The sequence below is a fragment of the Lithobates pipiens genome, unplaced genomic scaffold (assembly GCF_037356315.1).
Source record: "Lithobates pipiens isolate NorthernLeopardFrog02 unplaced genomic scaffold, aLitPip1_a1.2 Scaffold_3, whole genome shotgun sequence".
Classification (NCBI taxonomy): domain Eukaryota; kingdom Metazoa; phylum Chordata; class Amphibia; order Anura; family Ranidae; genus Lithobates; species Lithobates pipiens.
In genome coordinates this window covers 39933495-39958304 of record NW_027507790.1, presented here as the reverse complement: position 1 = coordinate 39958304, position 24810 = coordinate 39933495, and the positions used below count along the sequence as shown (strand labels likewise).

The 24810-nt window shown below is 43.2% G+C and overlaps 1 protein-coding gene across 4 annotated transcripts in view; it reads left to right on the top strand.

The window, feature by feature from the left end:
- The first annotated feature begins 1049 nt into the window (after nucleotides 1–1049).
- PISD (phosphatidylserine decarboxylase) overlaps nucleotides 1050–24810 on the top strand; it is a 57807-nt gene continuing 34046 nt past the window's right edge. The window contains exons 1-3 of one of the 4 annotated variants that reach the window (XM_077461514.1): nucleotides 1050–1169; nucleotides 1354–1391; nucleotides 4603–4778. In XM_077461514.1, coding sequence (XP_077317640.1) covers nucleotides 1120–1169; nucleotides 1354–1391; nucleotides 4603–4778 — 264 coding nt within the window. In that variant the 5' untranslated portion in view covers nucleotides 1050–1119. Of the gene's footprint in view, nucleotides 1170–1353; nucleotides 1392–4602; nucleotides 4779–23199; nucleotides 23507–23718; nucleotides 23871–24444; nucleotides 24611–24810 lie in introns of those variants that run through there. The other 3 variants (XM_077461513.1, XM_077461517.1, XM_077461515.1) reach the window with 3 other exon arrangements.

Genomic DNA, 24810 nt, shown 5'->3' with positions numbered 1-24810 from the left:
GGACGGGCCACCACTGTTCATCAGATTTGGTGACCTGAAATTTACAGGTCACCGCCATCTTGGTCACCGCCATCTTGCTACACCCCGCACTTGACCACAGTAAGGATAGAGTGGGAAGGGGCAAGTGAACATCTTGTTACACCCACCGAAGTTTTGCATTTTAAACTTTTTTTTAACAGTAAATTGAGTATATATAGTGAAATACAGTACATAGAATTCCGTGTGAATGTTTAGATGTTGAATTTTAAAAGCGGCAAACTTTTTTCCGATTAGCAAACCTGTGAGATGAGCAGGCTTGCTGCTGCTTTTAAAATTCAACATCTAAACAGTGAGATGGAGTATTTTCACTATATAAACTCAGTGTACCATATCTCCCAACATTTTGAGATGGGAATGAGGGACACCTACTAGCAAATGTATGTAGGCATATGACACGCCCTCTGCCACACCCCCTTAAAGGAGAATTAACCCAAAAAAGTTAATTAAATCCACAAGGGCTTTTTTTTTTACCACTATAACTTTATGTTGGCTTTTAAAATGTGCAAATGCAGAAATTTAGAAATCGGATGAAAGATGTAGCTCTTTTTGAAAGATAAAAAGTGCATTTTATCTACAACTATATAGATCAGACCAAAATGAGGGACAAATGAGGGGGAAGAGGGACAGAGGGACATTGGTCCAAATCAGAGACGGTCCCTGGAAATCAGGGACAGTTGGGAGCTATGAGTTAACTGTTAAAAATAAGTGTAAGCTGCAAAACACCAGTGGGTGTAACAAGATGTCTGCTTGCCCCCTCCACAGTGTAGCCTTACTGTAGAGGAGTGCGGGGTGTAGCGAGATGGTGGCGACAACACGTCACTTCTGTTACACATTCTGACGGGTAGCCTAATCTCACGAAACACCAACATCTGAGGGTTCAAACAGCGAAGCTCCTGTTATCGCCACCAAGTGTTCATGAACGAGCACAGCAACCGAGCACAGCCTGGTCTACGACAAGATGGCGCTGCAGCTCCTGGCTTGGTCTAGTAAAGTGAGGCTCTAGTGTATGAACAAGGCGGCCCGGATTGGCTGACTTCTCAGTTGTGTTACCTGAGTCATAACCGGGGTGATAGGAGGAAGATGGCGCTGTGCATGTGGAGGACGGGCGGTCTCCAGTGCAGGTTGACCAGGTACAACATTTCTCCCCAGATATGAAAGAAATAACATGCAGCCTGAGGAAAGGAACACGTGCTGTTCTTCTGGTCTAGTGCTGACTGGAGGACAACTACAGCATGTTGTAGCTGTCATCTTCACTACCAGCTTGTGTATAAGATGTAACCCAATGCTCATTTCTTCTTTTTTTTTTTTTTCTAGGTTCTTGAAGGCTGACCAGCTTCGAAGCTTTCATTCCAGTGAGTGTGCTTCTAATTCCTTCTATTTCACCTGTCTAGATAGTTATTGCTCTTCCTTCCAGTCTGTGGAATGGTTCTGTCACGTTTCTTATACCCACAAGAAGCATCAGACCTCAGCCGGTCACACAAGTGTCCGTATGGCTTTCTAGTCTACTAAATGTGGGTTACAATGTAGAGTTTGCCTCGGTTCACACTATTGCGATGGTGGACATTGCATGTAAATCGCAGCGCAGTGCTGTTCACGTTACATGCAATGTCAGCCATACAGATAGTATGTCTGTTATCGCACCGCATTCGGTGCAAACACACACAGGGCCCTTTTTTTCAGTTCAGACCAGAATCAAATCGTATGTGTGTTCATACATATGCGATCCGATTCATGCCCGATCTGTCAGTTCGCAGTGTGATATGCGAGCTGAATTGGGGGTGTCGTTAACATATAATGACACTCCTCAGCAGTTCGCATATGGCAGTGTGAACTTTTGTGCGCGTCGGGTGCGATACGGGAACCCGCAGTTGATTCGCAGGGTTCTCCCATCGCAATAGTGTGAACCGGCCCTAAAATTCAAATGATCAAGGCTCATGGTAGGGCTAGCATTATAAGGCATGTATGGTAATACCTACTGAGGAAGTTCTGATTGGTTGGACGAAATGAGTATAGGGGCGGAGCTGTACATTGTGACATCATCATGCCTGCTATGCCAAATTTAATATACAGTGATCTATCTGTGGGAGTAGGCTGTTATCAGTGGAGTGTGCTTTATGATGAGTGGTGTTTTTATTCAATAGAATCCATCAGTGAGCACTATCAGTTCCCTTCTTTATGATTTCAACTTGGCGTGAGTTGGAGAGCAACTTAGGTGGCGCGAGAGTGATGAGTTTGCCATTGCTGATATCCCTGTTGGGAGAATGCGTTTTGAGCTCCTTTAACCACTTGCCTATTGGGCACCTTCATGCCCAGGCTAATTTTCAGCGCTGTTGCATTTTGAATGACAATTACGCGGTCATGCTAGGGCTGGGGAAAAAAAAAACAATTTTTTAATCGAGTTGAGAGGTCAAATCGATTTTTTTTTTTTTTTTGATTTCCTTTTTTCACCAGGACCGGCGCTGACATCGTGATGGTCCTGAAGAGCTGTGGGCAGGAGTTTTTAGGCGAGGCCGTGGCTTCGGCCTAGTCCGCGAGGCCAAATGCTGCGGACTATGCCGTGGCCCCGTCTAAAAACTCCTGCCTGCAGCTCCCCAGGACCGGCGCTGACACCGCTCTGGTCCTGAGGAGCTGCGGGCAGGAATTTTTAAGCAAGGCTTCGGCCCAGTCCGCGAGGCCAGACGCCGTGGCCTTGCCTAAAAACTCCTGCCCGCAGCTCCTCAGGACTGGCGTGGTGTCCATCAAAAAAACAAAAAAAATTCAGATCGTGGATTTTTTTTTTTTTTTCTTCGGAGAAATTCGCCCAGATCTAGGTCATGCAACACTATGGTCAAACAAAGTTATTGTTTTTTCACACAAATAGAGCTTTCTTTTGGTGGTATTTAATCACCACTGGGCTTTTTATTTTTTTGTTTAAATAAATGAATAAAGACCGAAAAATGTTTGGGAAAAAAAAAAAAAAAAAAAACAACAAACCAACTTTTTCGTAGTTTCGTTTTAACGTTTTGCAAACAGGTAATTTTTTCTCTTTCACTGATTTGATGAGGCTGCACTGATAGGCACGCCACTGATGTACACGGAGGCTGCACTAATGTGCACTGATGAAGGCACCACTGATGGGCACTGGTAGGTAGCACTAATAGGTGACATTGAGGAGGCACTGATGATCAGGACACTGATAATCAGTGTACATGTCCCTTTTACACAAGCCGGTTATTGGCTCTCTTCTCCTCTCCTCATACTGTCAGTGTGAGGAAAGGGGTGCCGATAATCTGCTTTGCTTTAGATTGGACAAAACTGATCATGTGATAAAGAGTCGCAGATTGGCTTCTTACCTCCATCTGTGTCTGGAGGACACTGTGACCACAGAGCGCACCACCTGTGCCCCGCAGCGGGTGCGATCACGGGAGGCCATCATATAAAGGCCTCCCAAAACTGGAGGACCATGCTGTAACCGTCATTTGGCTATAGCGTGGTCAGCAAGTAGTTAGTGAGGTGAGAACTTGAAGGTGAGCAGATTTATTTGTCACTGGGTCAGGGGTGTGGGATAGAAAAACAAAACTAAATTTTGGTCCCAATCTACTTGTCCTGACAAAATAATATAATTTGAACCCAAACCGCATTTAAAGTGGAGCTCCACCCAAAAGTGGAAGCTCGACTTATCTCCCCCCGCTGAGCACTTCAGAAAGCTCAGCGCGCTTCATGCTTGTGCAGTAGGGAACCGGCTTCACTGCTCGTTTCCTTTAGAAGTAATGGTGGCGGTACCCGAGAGCAGATGTGAAAATCGGCTGGGGTGCTGAATTTTTTTCCCTGCACTGGAATTGGATCGCATTGGGTGTTCTCACCCATGCGATCCGATTCCTCTCTGAATCCACAGATTGCAGTGCAATCTGTGAACCTATCTGAGGCTGTCATTTAACATTGTATTGACACCCACAGCGGTTTACAGAGGGCAGTGTGAACTGTCTGCTGGAGAGATGTGATGCGGGAACTGGCGCTGAAATTGAGCTGGTTCCCGCATCGCTAGTGTGAACTCAACTTAGGCTCTGCACTGTTTACATAGAATCGTGGAAACAGCTGATTAGAATTGTGAGGGGGAGTTGAATTGAGATCGTGTTCTTTTAACGATAAATTGTGCAGCTGTACAGTGAGTACTATGTAGTCTTTTGCTTGCCTGCTGAGGTTTTTCTAGGCTGTGGGATATATTGGAGGTAAAACATGTTACTTAGAGGTCCATACAACAGGGCGAGCACTAGAAGTGGGTATTTGATAGAATTCTGCACATACTAAAAGGTTTTTTTTTTTTTTTTTTTTTTTTTTTTTTTTATAATAAGCCAAGGAGTGATTCATCCCACTTTGTACAGGGTTAGCCTACATGTTCCGATTGTTGCATCACTTTCTTCAATTTCTCTATAAAATGCCTCTTTCTGTATGCAACTTGCTTAACATCCTTCACTGGAATGTTGATAGTTTTCGTATAATTTATATGTAAAATCAGCCATCAAATTGACCTCAATTACATTTTTATTTTTATGCTAACAACTTTTCCTGTTTTTTATTGTACAGATGGAAGGAAATTTCAAGCTGCATCTCTTGCTCTGGGTGTCAAGATCAGACCTCTGTATGTGCTTCTTGGAACAAGTGGAGGTTATGCAGGCTACAGACAATATGAAAGTCATAAAGTTCATAGATTGGAGAAGCTTGGGATGGAGGTTCCCCCACAAGTAGCTCACACCTGGGAGGTAGAGTCTTCTATTCGCTATGTACTGTTTTATATTGCAAAGAATGTTGTGTGGGGTTTTTTTTTTTTTTTTTTTTTTTTCTTTAAACCCTTTGTGGAAAGTGGATACCAATAAACACATAAGCGTTCAGAGAAAATTGATGGAAATAGCAATAGAAATATTGAGTGCATTTAAACTGGTTGTAAAGGCAGAAGGTTTTTTATTAACACATTCTATTTATTAAGATAAAAAGCCTTTTGTGTACAGCAGCCCCCTAATTCTTACCTGAGGTCCCGCTAGCTCCAATGCTGTTTTAGGAATGTCTTAGCCATCCGGGACTCCCCACCTTATTTGCTGAGACAGCAGTGCCATTGGCTCCTGCTGCTGTCAGTCAGCCAATGAAAGGGGGCGGGCCGGAGCTCTGTATATGAATGGACACACGAAGCTGTGACTCGGCTCGGGTGCCCCCACAGTAGGAGGATGGGGCCAGGTGAGCCAAAGAGGGACCTGTGAAGAGGAGGATCCAAGCTGCTGTGTGAAAATCCACTGCACAGAGGAGGTGAGTATAACGTGTGGTGTGTGTGTGTTTTTTTTTTTTATTAATTTATTTATTTTTACTAAAAAGAAAAGACTTTAAAGGGGTTGTAAACCCTTTTGCTTTTTCGCCTTAATGCATCCTATGCATTAAAGTGAAAAAACACCTGGCAGTTTCCGCCACCCGCCCCCCCCCCCGTTTTACTTACCTGAGCCCTGGAATTTCCAACGGCGAGCACGTGCTGTCCCTCTGCACTTGATTGGATAGATTGATAGCAGTGCAGCTATTGGCTCCCGCTGCTGTGCATAAAATCCAATGACGTGGGTATCGGGGGGGGGGGGGGGGGGGGAGGGGGTTGGGGCTCTTTTTGTTAAAGGGGGCCTCCAGATTCTGATAAGCGCCGGTCAGGTTTGTCAGGAAGAGGCCTTTGTCCCCATCAACATGCACCCAACCCCCCACGTTGAGGGCATGTGACCTGGTATGTGTCGGGGGGGGAGGGGGCTGCTTGCATGTTTACAACCCCTTTCCCGACCTGCTAGCCTGCATGCTTGGATAAGGGTCCTGTATGGATTTTTTGGGGGGGGGGGGCATGGGGGTTCCCCTTAAAATCCATTACAGACCGAAGGGTCTGGTATGTCTTTAAGGCTGCTTTCACACTGCAGCGGGAGCGGCGTCGGCGGTAAAGTGCCGCTATTTTTAGCGGCGCTTTACCAGCGTTTTAGTGGCGGTGTGCGGGCGCTAGCGGGGTAGTTTTTAACCCCCGCTAGCGGCCGAAAAGGGGTTAAACCCGCCCGCAAAGCGCCGCTGCAGCGGCGCTTTGCCGGCGGTATTGCCGCGGTGTCCCATTGATTTCAATGAGTAGGAGCGGTTTAGGAGCGGTGAATACACCGCTCCTTCACCGCTGCAAAGATGCGGCTAGCAGGACTTTTTTCACCGTCCTGCTAGCGCATCGCTCCAGTGTGAAAGCCCTCTGGCTTTCACACTGGAGTTAAAGGGGCCGTTTTTTTTCAGGCATTACACAGGCGCTATTTTTAGAGCTGTAACGTTTGAATACCGCCCCAGTGTGAAAGCAGCCTAAGGGGGGAGTCTATGCCGTGTTTGTTTTTTTTTTTGTTTTTTTTCTTCTATTTGGGTGGACTTTCCCCTAAAGATTAAAGATTCATACCAGACTTAAAGGGTCTGGTATTGTCGGGATCAAAGTTGGATTCCGTTCATTGAAGTCAGATGGAAGTTGCACTTCAAGTCGCAGGGCAAAGTCAGATCCACAGTCATATGACTGTCGTGTCGTACCAGTGTGAATCCAGCCTGAGATGTTTCTACAACTTGATTGGAGTCCACCTGTGGTAAAGTTAGTTGATTGGACATGATTTGGAAAGGCACACACCTGTCTATATAAGGTCCCACAGTTACCAGTGCATGTCGGAGCACAGACTAAGCCAAGAAATCCAAGGAATAGTCTGTAGACCTCAGAGACAGAAATTGTATGGAGTCACAGAGACCTGGGGAAGGGTACAGAAAAATTTCTGCAGCACAGTGGCCTCCATCCATAAATGGAATAAGTTTGGAACCACCAGTACTCTTCCTGAGCAGGCTGCCTGGCCAAACTGAGCGATCGGGGGAGAAGGGCCTTGGTCAGGGAGGTGGCCAAGAACCCGAAGGTCACTCTGATAGAGCTCCTGCATTTATCTGTGGAGAGAGGAGAACCTTCCAGAAGAACCACCATCTCTGCAGCACTCCACCAATCAGGCTTGTATGGTAGAGTGGCCAGACAAAAGCCACCCCTCAGTAAAAGGCACATGCCTGGAGTTTGCCAAAAGTCACCTGATAGACTCTCAGACCATGGGAAACACAATTCCCTGGTCTGCTGAAGCAAAGATTGAACGCTTTGGCCTGAATGGCTAGCGTCATGTTTGGAGGAAACCAGGCACCGCTCATCACCTGGACAATACCATCCTTACAGTGAAGCATGGTGGTGGCAGCATCATGCTGTGGGGATGTTTTTTTTTACCAGAAGGCACTGGGAAACTAGTCAGGATTGAGGGGAAGTTGAATGCAGCAATGTACGGAAACATCCTTGATGAAAACCTGTTTCAGGGCGCTCTGGACCTTAGACTGGGGCGAAAGTTCATCTTCCAACAGGACAACAACCCTAAGCACACAGCCAAGATAACAAAGGGACAACTCTGTGAATGTCCTTGAGTGACCTAGCATGAGCCCAGACCTGAACCCCTTTAAACATCTCTGGAGAGATTTGAAAATGGCTGTGCACCAACGCGCCCCATCCAACCTTATGGAGCTTGCGAAGTACTGCAAAGAACAGCTGTGCCAAGCTTGTAGCATCATAAAAATATGAGGCTGTAATTGGTGCCAAAGGTGTTTCAACAAAGTATTGAGCAAAGTATGTGAATACTAATGTACATGTGATACTTACTACTTTTTTTTATTATATATATATATATATATATATATATATATATATATATAAATTTGCAAAAATTTTAAACAAACTTCTTTCATGTTGTCATTATGGGGTATTGTTTGTAGAATTGTGAGGAAAATAATGAATTTAATCCATTTTGAAATAAGGCTGTAGCGTAACAAAATGTGGAAAAAGTGAAGTGCTGTGAATACTTTCCGGATGCACTGTAAGTTACTAATAGCCACGTAGGAGCTTGGGCACAAGCAAACAGAGTAATTGAGCTGAATTTATTTACCATTGTTTGAAGATGATTGAGGGGGTGATTGATTGATTCATATGAAAATTCCTTCTTCAGGGCAATTAGACGTCCGGACACATCTTGTGATGTGAAGGACAGAGGTTTAATCTCTCTATCTATTGTGATGGAAGCATTTGTAGGATCATGGAATAGTGCACTTTTCCCCAAGATGCTCTCTTGTGTCTGTTGAAAGCACTGGGAAAACCAGTTTAGTTCGGAATGAGTGCAGAAGTAACGAGGGTAAATTAGGCCAGTGCCGTGACTAGAGGTTGACCGATATGGGTTTACCTCTGGCCGATGCCGATATTTAGAAATCGTGGTGGTTGATGGCCGATTATATGATGCTGATCCTGCAAGCAGCATCTTTGAAGCAATGTATACCGCTCCTCCATGACTCCTGCCCATTGAAATTAATGGGCACCGCTTCCGAAAGCGCCTACAAAGTGTTTCAGCAGTGGCGCTACACGGGTGCATTTAACCCCTTCAATGGCCACTAGCTGGGCTGACTAGCGCCTCTAAAATGATGGTAAAGAGCCGCTAAAACTAGCAGCGTTTTACTGTCAACACCTGCTCGCTCCAGTGTGAAAGCAGCCTTAAGTGATACAGAAAATGTCTTACATTTTAAACATTTTATTAAACAAAACTCCAATCAGTTCACCTGTATATATAATTTTGATTAAAAAAATAAAGCGCTCCAAATAGTGTGATACAGCACGTTTATTAAAATTTATCGCACTGTTTGGAGCGCTTTTTATTTGCTTGTGGAACAATCCTTACTTGAGGAAAAGAATTGTGACAGTTACGTTTGAAATCTGGAGATCCAATTTAACCCATATTGAGTGTGGTTGGAAGCGAGTTATGCCAAACACGAGAGTGGGAGGCAAATGCAGCTTGTGAGTGCAAGTATTTAAGTGGGAGTGGAATCACAATCTCTGAGGTGTGGTGGATGAGCACAAGAACAACACCAAAATTTATTCTACACCATTCATCGAATCACTGAGTGTTTATGAACTTTATATGGACACTTTTTTTTATTTATATATTTTTCACATTCTTCACAGGGAGTGTTTTTTTTTTTTTTTTTTATTTTTTTTTTTTGTTTTCACAATATATGATGTGGTGCACAGATGTTTTGGTAGGTGCAGAATTTTTTTGCAAATATTGTATGTTGCACAGTATTAAGTAGGCATACAATTTGGCCACTTTGTATGCAGTTCACTATTAGGTTGGTTATATTAGAGCGCCGCTATTTATTCCATGTTGTTGAGAGGTTTCAATTTATATACGCTGGGTATTACATACAGTCAAATATGCCACTGTGGCACAATTCTTGTTCTACAGAAGTGGGTAAACTAGAGGGATTCCAATCCTGGCAAAATATGGGTATTCAATATAATTTCACAGCTATACAATCAAGCCACTTTAAAGTCCCCTTTTAGACCTACAAAAGGAGTTTTTACTGCCAAGACACTTCTACAGATTTCTCCAGCTTCGACATGCCCTGCAGACTCAGGCGCAGCACTCTCTAGGTTGGAGCTCACAGAACACCCCTTAATAAACAATATTCTAGCTGCACAGGATAAAAAGGGAATGATCTCACAAATTTATAATACCGTTTCTCCATGGGCACAGGATACGGCTAGGTTACCATGTAGACATAGGTGGGAACAAGATTTGGGTGCAATTGAGGGTGAGGAATGGATCTTTGCCTGCAGTCTATGCCAAATGTCTGTCTCTCCCTCCTATCATATAGGTTCATTTTGCATAGAATTTACCGTACCACCGGTACTACTTCAAAGATGTGGAAGCAGAGAATCACCATTATGCCCCAAATCTAATGGAGCTGGTGGAGATCTTATCCATTGGTTATGACATTGGCAAAAACTTTTGCGATGCTGGAAATCTATGACCGATTTATAATTTCATCAGTTTCATATGTTTGGGTGCGGTGGATGAGGAAATTTTTACCCCCAACAAATTTGGCAGTACTAAAATTTTATAAAATATGACAACCATGGCGAGACACTCTGGACCTCGCCCCATCCAAATTAGTCCTGTACAGACTCCTACAGGTATCATTTTTCATGCTCTTGATAAGGCAACAACTAAATATTTTCATTGACTGCAGTTATTGGCTTTTGACCTAACCAACGGTTCGGGACTGGTTTCTGGTTACTTTTCACTGGTTACCAAAGAAAAATTCGTAGACCCTAAAATCGCACAGTATTTTGAGTGGTTTACCTTCCCATTGGAAGGCTGTTCATTCATTTACATTATCTTTTTGACTACCGTATGTGTGTGTGTGTGTATATGTGTGTATGTATATTTAAAAAAAAAAAAAAAAAAAAAAAGTTGTCGTTCCAATCAGATGCCCACTCTCTTCGAGTACATATTTACTATAACCTTAGGCAATGGTACATTAGGAAAACCCTTCACCCATATTCACGGTTATTATACTGCTATTTTACTGCTTCTTATATGTACCATTTTATTTTTTTAGTGTATTGTACACCTTTCTTTACTGTATTTACTGATTTTGTATTGGCTTTTGGTATCTTTTTATTTTTGTATTTTTTTTATTTATTTTTTTATTTTTTTTCTTTCTCTGTTTTGGTTACACAATAAAATCTCTTTTTTTTTTTTTATTTAAAAAAAAAAAAAAAAATTCTGAAAACTGTTCTAAAACTTCCTCCAATGTCCCAAAATAAACCATTTTGGGTTAAGTTTTTTGCTTTCAAAAAAGGAGAGGCCAAATCAGAAGGTAGGTTCATGCTTTTATACTGACCACAAATGGGCATTACCTTCTTGGTGCCTGCCAGCATTTGTCAAATGAAAACTTCAGTGGGGGAATTTGCCCCAACCTCTGCAAATTATTTTCTAAACTTGATATATCATGAGTATATATGTCAGTTGAGGTTTGTGCTAAAATTCTTTTGTGACAGTGCCAAATGCATTTGCACCACCTTAGTACTGTATGGACCGATTTAGTAGGGGGAGCAGTTTCACAAAATATATTTTCTTTAAAAGAACCTTAAACCTTCCTACCTGCACTGTTTGATAAGATGTGCATTGATCATGTAGTGTCATTTGTTGCCCTGTGCGCACAGCCTATGGCAGTGATGGCGAACCTTGGCATCCCAGATGTTTTGGAACTACATTTCCCAGGATGCTCAACTACACTGCAGAGTGCAGGAGCATCATGGGAAATGTAGTTCCAAAACATCTGGGGTGCCAAGGTTCGCCAGCACTGGCCTATGGTATAGTAAAGCAACACGTTCCGACGTCAGAATTTTCTGTCTGAAACATAAAGCATGCGGCATGGCACTGTACAGATTGATGCATGACCTCTGTCTCTAATGTGAGAACTCGCACTTTCTGTGTGGAAACTTAATATTACACAATCCCTTGTTCTCTGTCTAGCGTTCTTTTAGATGACAGCTATTAACAAAGCCTACCGTGATGAAAGATGTATTTTATTTAATCTCTTTAGCACTCGTTCATTTGTGATGTAACAGAGAAATGACTAGGCATGCACTGGATGGTATGTGACCCAGAACAATAAGTTGTTTGGTGAATAGGGACAAGTTAAGTTGCGTAATGCATGAACATAGGGAAATCTACAAACTGCAGCCATAACATGTGAGCCCATCATTACAAGATAAGGCAAGCAACACAGGGAATATAACGACACTAATGCCGCGTACACACGACCGGACTTTTCGAGGGTCTAGGTCTGACGGACTTTCGGCGGAGTTCCGACGGACTTTCCGAATGAACGGACATGGCCACACACAATCACACCAAAGTCTGATGGATTTGAACGTGATGACGTATGAGTGGACTAGAATAAGGAAGTTCATAGCCAGTAGCCAATAGTTGCCCTAGCGTTGGTTTTTGTCCGTCAGACTAGCATACACCCGAACGGATTTCTAGGTCCGGCGGAGTTCCGGTGGAAAAATTTAAAACCTGTTCTATTTCTAAAGTCCGCCGTATTTTTGGCAAGCAAAGGTCCGATGGAGCCCACACAAGATTGAATTGTCCGACGGACTCGTTCCGTCGGACCTGTCAAAAAGTCCGGTCGTGTGTACGTGTGTATTATACCTAGCTAAAACATTCAAAAGTGTACAGTAGAGCTGCACAATTAATCGTTAAAAGGTCGCGATCTCGATTCAACCCCTATGACCATCTGTAGTTTGCCGATTTCTTTCATGTAACAAGTATAGATCTTTCTCTGCTCACTCTGGCAGTCTGCCAAAGGGGTATTCTGCCAAGTTTTTAACAACATTGTAACTTTGTCTTAGATCAAAGGGATAAAATTCTGTGTGAATATGCAGGAAGTTTAACCACTTAAAGTCTAAACCTTTTTCTTTTCTGACACTTGTTTCTTACAGTTCAAATCAGATTATTATTTATTTTTATTTTTTTGCTGGAAACCTCAAGTGTGTGTGTGTGTGTGTGTGTGTGTTGCACAGTGGACTTTCAAACACAATTTTTTGGGAATTATACACTTCAATGAAAGGGAAAAAAACGAAACAGTAAAGTTATCCCAATTATTTTGTTTAATGTGAAAGATGATGTTACGCTGTGAGAATTGTGATCTATCAAAGCAAAAAAAAACACGATTCTCATTTTAGCCAGAATCGTGCAGCTCTAGTGTACAGTACCATTAAACTAATTTGCCAAATACAGTTCATGTTTCTAACCAGATTTGAAAGCTGCTTTACTTTAAAATATTTTATTACAATTGTTGAACACATAATAATAAAAAATAAAAAATAAAAAGTGGTTGTGCAATATGCGAGACAAGCATGTTCTGGGAGGACGCGTGCGGTTGTATGTGGCATCGTGATCTGTGACCGCTGTGTCTAATCAATCTGGGTACCGTGGTGCTGTGATTGGTCACATCACATGGTACCAGGGCCAATCACAGTGATCACATTACCAGTAGTCAACGAAGGCTGCCGTTCATGACGCCATTGCTTACTACTGTAATTTCTGTGATTGATCACATGGTACAGGGCCAATCAGTGTCCCTGTACCACATGATAGCTGGGGCCAATCACAGCTATCATAGTAGTACTTAAAGTGTAATCACAGTAATTATTTTTTTTTTCATCTTTCCATCTAGTAAATCTCCTGCCCGTGTTTTAACTTTGGATAGTAAAACTATTTTTTTTTTTTTTTCTGCCAGTAAATGCCTCATACAGCCCACTTCCTGTTTCTTGTCTGGTAAAAAGCCTAGGCGTATGCCATCATGCACACCGCTCTCACTGTTGTGAGCATTTGCCAGGAAGGGAGGGGGGGATGAGTCATAAGAGGACCAATGAGAGCTGGAGGTCTGCCTCTGTGTGTATTTGTAAATCCAGGAAGGGAACAGGCAGCATTTTCAGCTGCCCACAGTTAAAATGGATGCTGCCAGACTCGGTGCAGATAGATTTCTGCAGCATATTTGCATATTTTATATACACTGATTTTGTACTTGCCAAAGTGGTTGGAGGGAAGCTTCAGAATGACAGGGATGTTTTTATTTCAAATTATGTGAGCAGACTGCAGTTCCTCTTTAACCACTTAACCGCCCTATAGCCGAATGACGGCTACAGGGCGGTTTCTTAACTCTGGGAGGCCGTCATATGACGTCCTCCCAGAATTCCACTCTCGCGCGCCCCCTGGGGCGCGCACTCGAGAGCATCCATGACCACCGGGTCCTATGGACCCGGCGCATCACGGATCACGATAAACGGCCGCTCATATGACGGAGTGATCACTTGTAAACAAACCGGCGTCATGTTATGACGCCGGTTCCTCCCTCCCCCCTCTCTTTACTGATCAGAACAGCGGAGGGGGAAGAGATCGGTGTCAGCAGCGATGTGGGCTGCATCTGCAGTGCCCACATCGCTGCTCACCGAAAATTAACCCCTCAATTACCTGCCAATACTCTGCAATACTCTGCAATACTCTGCAATACCCTGCAATACCCTGCAATGCTCTGCATTACTCTGCAACGCTCTGCATTACTCTGCAACGCTCTGCAATACCCTACAACGCTCTGCAATGCCCTGCAACGCTCTGCAATGCCCTGCAACGCTCTGCAATGCCCTGCAACGCTCTGCAATGCCCTGCAACACCCGCCAATGCCCTGCAACACTCTGCAATGCTCTGCAACACCCGCCAATACCCTGCAACACCCGCCAATATCATGCAATGCTCTGCAACGCAATACTCTGCAACACCATACTCTAAGATACCCAGCCATACCCAGCCATAGTCGGTGATGCCCTGCAATACCCAGCCATAGACACCCCCCCCTCCCGCCGCCCTCCGGTGCTTCTACCGACTCGCCAATACGATCAAATCCAGAATCTTTTTTTTTTTCTCCAGGCTTCCCAGCTTAGAGGTGAGATGTGGGGTTTTATTGACCCCATATCTCACTGTAAAGAGGACCTGTCATGCCATATTCCTATTACAAGGGATGTTTACATTCCTTGTAATAGGAATAAAAGTGATCAAAAAATGTATTTTTGGGGAAAAAAATTTCAAACTAAAATAAAGTAAAATGAACAATAACTTTTTTTTTTTTTTTTTTTTTTAAGCGCCCCTGTCCCCATGTGCTCGCATGCAGAAGCGAACGCATACGTAAGTCCCGCCCACATATGAAAACGGTGTTCAAACCACACATGTGAGGTATCGCTGCGAACGTTAGAGCGAGAGCAATAATTCTAGCCCTAGAGCTCCTCTGTAACTCAAAACATATAACCAGTAAAAAAAAATTAAATCGTCGCCTATGGGGATTTTTAAGTAGCGACGTTTGGTGTCATTCCACGAGCCTATGCAATTTTGAAGAGTGACATGTTAGGTATCTATTTACTCGGTGTAACTTCATCTTTCACATTATGCAAAAATTGGGCTAACTTTACTGTGTTTTTTTTTTTTTTTTTTTAGCACAAAACTGTTTTTTTTCCCCAAAAAAGCATTCGAAAAATTGCTGCGCAAATACCGTGCGAGATAAAAAGTTGCAATGACCACCATTGTATTCTCCAGGGTCTTTGCTAAAAAAACATATATAATGTTTTTTGGGATTCTATGTAATTTTCTAGCAAATAAATGATGATTTTTACATGTAGGAGAGAAATGTCAGAATTGTCCTGGGTGCTCCAGAACGCCTGATGGCGCTCCCTGCATGTTGGGCCTCTGTATGTGGCCACACTGTGTAAAAGTCTCACACATGTGGTATCGCCGTACTCGGGAGTATGCATATGTTGTGTGAGAAATAAACTGATAATATGACAATTTTGTGGAAAAAAAAAAAAAAAAGTAAAAAAAAATCTTGATTTTGCAAACAATTGTGGGAAAAAATGACAACTTCAAAAAACTCGTCATGCCTCTTACTAAATACCTTGGAATGTCTTCTTTCCAAAAAGGGGTCATTTGGGGGGTATTTGTACTTTTCTGGCATGTTAGGGTCTCAAGAATTGAAATAGGCCGTCAGTACTTCAGGTGTGATCAATTTTCAGATATTGGCACCATAGCTTGTGGACTCTATAACTTTCACAAAGACCAAACAATATCCACCAATTTGTACTTATTTTTACCAAAGATATGTAGTAGTATAAATTTTGGCCAAAATTTATGAAGAAAAAATTACTAATCTGCTAAATTTTATAACAGAAACAAAGAAAAATTCATTTTTTACAGAATTTTCTGTATTTTTTGCTTTTATAGCACAAAAAATAAAAAACCGAGCGGTGATTAAATACCACCAAAAGAAAGCTCCATTTGTGTGAAAAAAAGGACAAAAATTTCATATAGGTCCAGTGTTGCATGACTGAGTAATTGTCATTCAAAATGTGAGGGCACCGAAAGCTGAAAATTGGTCTGGTTATTAAGGGTGTTTAAGTGCCCAGTGGTTAAGGACCGCCGCCTGGCAATGTACGTCAGCAGAATGGCATGTACAGGCACAAGCACGTACATGTACGTGCTTGCCTTCCAGCGGGTGGGGGGACCGATCGGACCCCCTCCCGCTGGATGCGGCGGTCCATTTCGCTTCAGGAGCGATCCGGGATGGGGGGGATGGCCTTTGGTTTCTGGCCATCCCCTCTCGATCACTCCTGGCGAATGAGAAGCTTCCCCCGCTGTGTATTGTAAACGCAGGCAGGGAGGAAGTGATGTAATTCTCCTCGGGGCGGTCTTTTTGCGAGGAGAACACAGAAAGTAAATGCACCAAACACTACACTGACATGTAGGTACACATAGGCACACAAATCGCCCCCCGATTGCCCCCCCCCCCCCTCCCAGTCACAGTGTCACTGATTGCAGTGATCATTTATTTACTGATCACTGCATTTAGTGTCAGTTGTGACAGCAAAAACTGTCAGGGCAGTTAGTGTTAGGTCCAGGGTGGCCCCCTACCCCCCCCAATAAAGGTTTAACCCCCTGATTGCCCCTAGTTAACCCTTTCACCCCCTTTTGCCAGTGTCACTAAGCGATCGTTTTTCTGATCGCTGCATTAGTGTCACTGGTGCCGCTAGGTAGCTAGTTATTTTTTTAGGTTCACCGCCAGGTTTTTATAATGCTAGGTACCCCCATATACTACCCAATAATGGTTTTAACCCCCTGATTGCCCCTAGTTATCCCTTTCACCAGTGATCATCGTATAAGTGTTACGGGTGACTCTGGTTAGTTAGTTTGCCTTTTATAGCATCAGGGCACCCACTATTTATTACCCAATAAAGGTTTAACCCCCCTGATCACCCGGCGGGTGATATCAATTAGGTTTTAGGGTCAGGGTCTGCGTCGCCCCAGGCAGCGCTAGGTTAGTGCCAGTACCGCTAACACCCACGCGCAAAGCATAAACCCCCCCCCCCGTAGTGGTATAGAATCTGAACAGATCAATATCTGATCTGATCAGATCTATATTAGCGTCCCCAGCAGTTTGGGGTTCCAAAAAAACGCATTGTTAGCGGGATCAGCCCAGATACCTGCTAGCACCTGCGTTTTGCCCCTCCGCCCAGCCCACCCAAGTGCAGTATCGATCGATCACTGTCACTTACAAAACACTAAACGCATAACTGCAGCGTTCGTAGAGTCAGGCCTGATCCCTGCGATCGCTAACAGTTTTTTTTGGTAGCGTTTTATATTTAAATCCTGAAGGCAGTGCTTGGTTTTCAGGGGTTCCGTACGTGGCTAGGCTCCCAAAAAGTCCCCCACATGTGGTATCCCCATACTCGGGAGAAGCAGCAGAATGTATTTTGGGGTGTAATTTGACTTATGCCCATAGCATGTGTGAGCAATATCATTTAGTGACAACTTTGTGCAAAAAAAAAAAAAACTTGTGGCAAAATATAAAATATTTCATGGACTCAACATGCCTCTCAGTAAATAGCTTGGGGTGTCTACTTTCCAAAATGGGGTCATTTGGGGGGGGATTTTGTGCTATTTTGGCATTTTATGGCCTTCGAAACTGTGATAAGTAATGAGGAGTGAAATCAAAAATTTGCACCCTTAGAAATCCTGAAGGCAGTGATTGGTTTTTGGGGTGCCGTACGCGGCTAGACTCCCAAAAAGTTCCACATATGTGGTATTCCCGTACTCGGAAGAAGCAGCGAAATATATTTTGGGGTGCAATTCCACATAACTATGGCATGTGTGAGCAATATATCATTTAGTGACAACTTTTTGTAAACCTTTTTTTTTTTTTTTTTTGTCATTTTTCAATCACTTGGGACAAAAAAAAATATTCAATGGGCTCAACATGCCCCTCAGCAATTTTCTTGGGGTGTCTACTTTCCAAAATGGGGTCATTTGGGGGGGGGGGGGGGGTTTGTACTGCCCTGCCATTTTAGTGCCTCAAGAAATGAGATAGGCAGTTATAAATTAAAAGCTGTGTAAATTCCAGAAAATGTACTCTAGTTTGTAGACGTTATAACTTTTGCGCAAACCAATAAATATAAGCTTATTGACATTTTGTTTACTGAAGACATGTGGCAGAATAAATTTTGCCCTAAATGTATGACTAAAATTTAGTTCATTCGATTTTTCTTATAACAAAAAGTAGAAAATATCTTTTTTTTTTTTTTTTTTTTTTTTTAAATTTCAGTCTTTTTCCTTTTTATATCGTAAAAAATAAATATCGCAGAGGCAATCAAATACCATCAAAAGAAAGCTCTATTTGTGGGAAGAAAAGGATGCAAATTTCGTTTGGGTACAACATTGCATGACCACGCAATTACCAGTTAAAGCAGTGCAGTGCGAAATTGGAAGAAGACCTCTGGTCCTTAGGCTGACAATTGGTCCGGGGCTGAAGTGGTTAAAGTGGATGTAAACACAATGTTTTTTTTTTTTTTTTTTTTTTTTTTTTTTTTGATGTTATAATGTAGAGAATAAGATTTCCTATTATTTGAGCCCAGTCTTGCCACACAGATTTAAAGCGGCAGTCCGCCGGGAGTTCCACCATTTTTTTTTTTAAAAGCCAGCAGCTACAAATACTGCAGCTGCTGACTTTTAAAATAAGGACACTTACCCGCCCAGTGCGCCCACGATGTCGGCACCCGAAGCCGATCTCTCGATCGTCTCTCGGGTGCTGCCGCCGCCATCTTGGGTATGGGAATCAGGAAGTGGAGCCTTTCGGCTTCATTTCCCGGTTCCCTACGCACAATAAGGATGGTCCCGCTGCCTCTGGGATCCGTGTGTTTCCCAGCAGGCAGCGGGGGACTTTCGGAAAGGGGCGTAATCTACGCCCCTTTCCGCAGATAGCTATGCCGGAAGTGGGTGCAGATACCTGTACTGTACAGGTACCTGCACCCCCCTCCCCCCTGAAAGGTGCCAATTGTGGCGCCGGAGGGGGGGGAGGATTCCAATGAGCGGAAGGTCCACTTTAGGGTGGACCTCCGCTTTAATCCGGCTCTGAGCAATCGTCTTTTATTGTTCAGTTAGAGAACTCTTGACAAAGTCTCTACGACTTTGTCAAAACCTCCCATTTGCTGTGAGTGACGGGTGATTTACATATCTCCTGCACTAGCCTGAGACGGGCACATCCTGTGTAAAAAGTTCACAATTCACATCCTCCTCCTCTCCTCTCCCCTCCAGCCCTTCTAGCATTGGCTGCCTTTACTGTGTTTTGACTGGATGGTTCTCATTATGGGATGCAGTGAACAGCGAAAAGAATATACACAGACAAGTGATTTAGGGGACATGTATGTAGAGCTGGGCAGAGTAGAACATGCAGTGATCTGGTGATTATTATAGTGCAGTGTGTGTGTCTGAGGTCACCTGATCAGTTACAACATTCCTTTCCATCACCAGGATTTGTTATGTGGGGGAGGGGTGGATTTCTCACTTTTTTATAATTACACCCAGTAAGGCTGAATGGGCTTAGGGGCCAGTTCACACCAGTGCGCTGTACGAGATCGCATGCGATTCTCACTGCGATGTCTCTGCAGTGCGTTTTCAGCCATACAGATAGTATAGATATTGCACCGCATTCCGACCAAGCTCGCACAGGACCCCTTTTTTTTTTTTTTTGGTCCGCACCAGAATCGCATGGGTGTTCACACCTATGCAATCCAATTCATGTCCTGTCAGTTCGTAGTGCGATATGCGAGCTGAAATGGGGGTGTCGTTAACATTGTATGACACTCCCCAGCAGTTCACATATGGCAGTGTGAACTGCTGTGGGAGTTGGATGCGATGTGGGAACCCGCAGTGGATTTGCATGGTTTCCGCATCGCACCGATGTGAACCGAGCCTCAAAGCATACAGCCTACAAATGTCACCTGACTGCTCCCACCAATGCTGCGATTTGGGAACCTTGAGAATCCAGTGCAGGTTCCCACATTGCATCCGACTCGCATGTCAGTTCACACTGCCATATGCGAACTGCTGGGGAGTGTCATACAATGTTAACGACACCCCCATTTGAGCTCTCATATCGCACTGCAAACTGACAGTTTGGACATGAATCGGATTGCATAGGTGTGAACACCCATGCGATCCGATTCTGGTGCAGACCAAAAAAAGGGTCCTGTGTGTGTTTGGTCCGAATGTGATGCGGTTTCAGCCATACAGTTTGTATGGCTGAAATCGCATCGCATGTGATCTGAACAGCAATACGGTGCGAATCACAGGAATGCAGAGTGTACAGTGGTGGGTAGTACGTGCAAGATGGTGTCAGGATAGTGGACAGTGTCAGATTATTTTTTTATTCTACAAATTTTTATATATATAATATAATATATATATATATATATATATATATATATATATATATATATATATATATATATATATATATATATATATAAATCATTTTTTTTTATTTATACATTTTTACACTTTATTTTTGTACTATTCTAACAATGATGGGAGGGTGGGGTTTTATATTTTTTAAATATATTTTTTCACAGTGCATTTGGGAAGGGGATTGGACGGTGTGGGTGGTGTGGTTGGTGTCGGTCGGTGGGGCAGTGGTTGGTGTCAGTTAATCCAGCTCTGAGCAATCCTCTTATCTTCTTTCAATGAGATGAAAACACAGACAGACATACCAGTCCATTCTTCCCCCTTGCTGTGAGTGACATCTCATTTCCTTATCTCATGCACTAGCATGAGAGACATTCAGTGTACTTTCCCAGCATCATCACCCCCCCCCCCTCTCTTAGTGTCTCACAGCTATTACTACAGCCTGTGCTGTTTAGCACATGCGCAGGAGACTCATGGGGGCCGTGAACGCACTCTGCTTCCTTTGTGACGCTCCCTGGCCAAAGGGGAGTGTAGAGGTGGATAGGGAGTCTAGTGACGCCACAACTCCGCCCACTTAGCTCCGGAGCATAGACCCACCCATGGATTTCAGAGGTTTACCGAAGGGGATGACTTTTAAAAGGTAGGGATACATGCAGGAGGCATGTATAAATATATACATATGAAAGATGGCAATAGTTGAGAATCGTGATTGGTGGGTTTACATCCACTTTAATGGCTGCAGGATGCAGCTGGAGTGTGTTTGTTAAAAAAAAAAAAAAAAAAATCCTGGTCAGCCCCCCTCCCAGAACAGTACAGTGTACTGCTCTGGTAACAGTAAAAAATACCCCAGGTGCAAGCCCCCTCAACCTGATAATGGGCAGATTTATTACTGGCTAATGTACTACAGAGGTCTCTAAACTGTTTTATCTCTGTCTGTGTAAATAATATACATATTACCTTTTACACTGAAAGTGCAGGGGCGTCACCAGTAAAGTGCCGCTAGTTTGTTTTTGGCTGTTAGCAGGGCACTTTTAAACCCCACTAGCCGTCGAATAAAAGGTTAAAAGTGCCCGCAAAGCACCACACTGGCAGTGGTTTAGGAGCGGTGTATACACTGCTCCTAAAGTGCCTCAAAGAAACTGCTTGCATGACTTTTTTTTATTATGTCCAGCCAGAGCAATTGCAGATGAGGCATTTTACAGGCGGTATATTTAGCGCCAAAGCGCCTGAAAAATGTTGTGTGAAAAGGCGAGTATCTGGAATGTAGCTGTCCAAAAATGGCAAGCAAACGAAAAAATTGTTACATAGTTGGCGAGGTTGAAAAAAGACACAAGTCCATTAAGTGCAACCCATGTGTGCGATTATATGTCACTATTACATTGTATAACCCTGTATGTTGTGGTCGTTCAGGTGCTTATCTACTGTAATCGTTTTTTGAAATTGTCAATGCTCCCCACTGGGGAAGAGAATTCCACATCCTAACAGCACTTACAATAAAGAACCCTCTATGCGGACAATCGGAATACAATGCTGCAACTTGTTTCGGGCATTTTACACTACCAGCATGTAAAGGAGAACCTGCGGAATTGCTACGATAAAAGGCTATGTGCTAGTCTGAACCGGATAAGGAACTGAGATTTTATCAGAAAGCTGATGCTGTGTTTCTGAACTCTATCTATACATGTTACCTGTACAGTGCAAATTTCTTGGTAGATTTAAGATCTACGTAGCCAGTTTGCGGCCTTTCCTAAAATTTTGGGGACTGAAGAAAACTCAAATATGAATTTATAATGTCTTTCTGAGAGATTTTGAACAAACGGCAATACAGTATGGTGGCAAATAACTGACAATATCTGAAGAGTCACATGGTGGCGGTGCAGCTCTTTTTTTTTTTTTTTTTTTTTTTTTTTTCTTTCTTCATTTTATACAGAAAACTATTTTTTAAAGTATAAAGGACAAAAACCAGTGCAATGAATGAAGAATTGTGTAAGTGACCATATTATTGTTGTGAAATATGTTAAAATGATCTTTGAAAGTGGTAATCTCAGAAATGGACTTTCCAACCTCTTCTGCTGCTCTTTGTGGGTGGCTCGTGTCCATTTTGCTAAGCCTTGGAAATGGTTTGTTTTTGCTTTGTTGTATCTGACAGTCATTGTGAGCTTCAGGTCAGGAGGAAAACCAGCATAGAAGAAATAAAATTGCCCAGGATTCCTGGAATAGAGAAATGTTCATCAACGGGTTGGAAAAGGTGTTTCGAATTTCCATGGATGCAAAGAGAGACTGGTAACTAGGTAGCAGATACCCGTTCATCTGTTTTGGCTGCTGGAAATGCACTAACTTCTATAGGTATCTTTTGTGGGATTTCTCATTTAATCATCATGACCAAGGCGGTATTTGTACATTGTAAAAGCAAACGACAAACTGAACTTGAAGGAAAAGTAACAATCCATAACAACATAGCAAGTCTGGATGAAAAAAGACACAAGTCCATCTAGTTTAACCAGTTCAGTTTTCGGAAACTAAAATGTTTAGCTGCATAAACAATCGTAGGCAGGGGAATGGATTTTCTAAATCCAGTTGCAGTGTTATTTTTTTTTTAAATCTTTGTACAGTTATCTGTGTTGCAGATTCTTTCAGTATTTATCATTTTGTATTACAAATAGAAAAAAACTTACTTTGGGCTTTTGTGAATCTGGTTGTTGTGCCTTTTTTATATTTTAGTTTTTTTTAAAGTTGTGCCTATGTTGTGGTGGGCATTTCATGTTTATAGATATAGCATTTCCTTCTACAGAAGTGGGTGTGAATATCGAATTCGTTTTACATGTTCTCATGTGGTAGAGGTAGAGCTGTATATTTAAATGCTGTGAGGTATAAATGGCAAGGAACTCCTAGCTGATGAGGTAGGGAAGGAGGAGCAAGAGATAGAAACCTGCTTATTGCAGAGTATTATTCTGTGTCGTCACATCCTCTGCCAGGCTAGGAGGTAGCAAAGACCGGCAGCCTCGGACCTGATGATGTGCCAGTCACCGAAGGGCCAGCACGGTCTGGACCTTTACCTGAGGAGATGGTGAGATGCCGGAAGCCTGCAAACAACCCTGCTCCCTTCAGATGTAACCTGCGCAAAGTGAAACTTCATGTTCGCAGAACACGAGCAGCCAGTGCCAATAACAGTGCCAGGGAAGAGCAAACAGACCCATCAGAACCAGCAAAACCTGACAGTACTTCTACCAGCAGACGGGCACGCTTCAGGTACCTTCCGATTGCAGGTCAGCCAAAATGAGGAAAGGACAGGGAGAGCAATGGCTGAGCTTTTGTATGGCCTAATTAGGCAAAAGCTCCTTATGCATTCAGTGGAGTGAGGGGTGGGGGAGAGAATGATGCTACTGTTTGGTCAGTCGGGCAGAAAAGCAGCTTGCTCAGCATTTGCAGTGTGAAAGAGGCACCAGGCCTGAAAGGAATGTGTCACTGGAAGGGATGGATGGGGAAAGAGGCAGAAAAGCAGGGATTGGTCCATGGCTGTCTGCATTGAAGGGGGAGTGTGAGAGGCGGCTCTGGCTCCTGGGTACCTCATCTCCTGCATGACAGCCGTAAAAAAGATCTTGAGCTGAATGCCTCAGCACTCCACTTAATGTAAGTTGCTTTGTGATTTTTGTTTTTTGGTGATGATGCTTTGATCTCAGAACAGCATACTTTTTGTGTTTTTTCAGCCACTATTTGCAAAAATTGCTGTTGTAATGGATGATATTCTCTGTAGTATATTTACATTGTGCCCCTTGCAATTGAGCTGGCTGTACTTTGTGCTTGGGTCAGCTGGACCCTTACGAACCGTATGGAAAATCAGATTTGTATCTGGATAATCGGCAACAGTGATAGGTTAAGAAGGTGCTTATCTGTGTCTGGTGAGGTTGGCCCAGCCCTTTAAAACGTTACTCCATGGAATCCGTTTTATTAAAAATTAATCTCTTCTGGTGGGCAACTTTGTGTGTTTTTATTAGCTGGATTTGTGTCATGTAAGTTCATCTTGTGGTCCTGAATAATTGGGCAAACCGCAGTGTTCTAAACCTCATCCAGCAGGTCTGTCTTGTACAAAGTTGCGATGGATTACACCTGTTGTGCACAGCCAAGTTGCTTCCACGGTGTCAGTGGTGTAGTGCTCAGACTGGGTATGTGCCAGGATCTTTTCATAATTGTGTCTGATTTGCAGGTTGCAGTTCCCTCAGCTGGCTCTCAGACGGAGGTTGGGGCAGCTGACCTGTATGTCTAGGTCTGCCCTGAAGCTGCGTTCTTGGCCTCTCACAATCCTTTATTACCTCTTACCATTTGCTGCACTTCGGCCCTTGGTCAGAGTAGGATGGCGACCTACTAGCAGGGTAAGTTTACCGTTTGTCTTCGTTTTTGTGACTGCAATAATCCATGTGTAGATATTGAACTACTAACTACTATATATTACAAACTTTGTAGTGCAGACACATTGCAATAATGTTTCCTAAACTGAATTGCCTTGTCCAGAGAGGATAATTTACACACATAACAAGTATAGGTTGTTATGTTTGAGAAAAATAACATGACC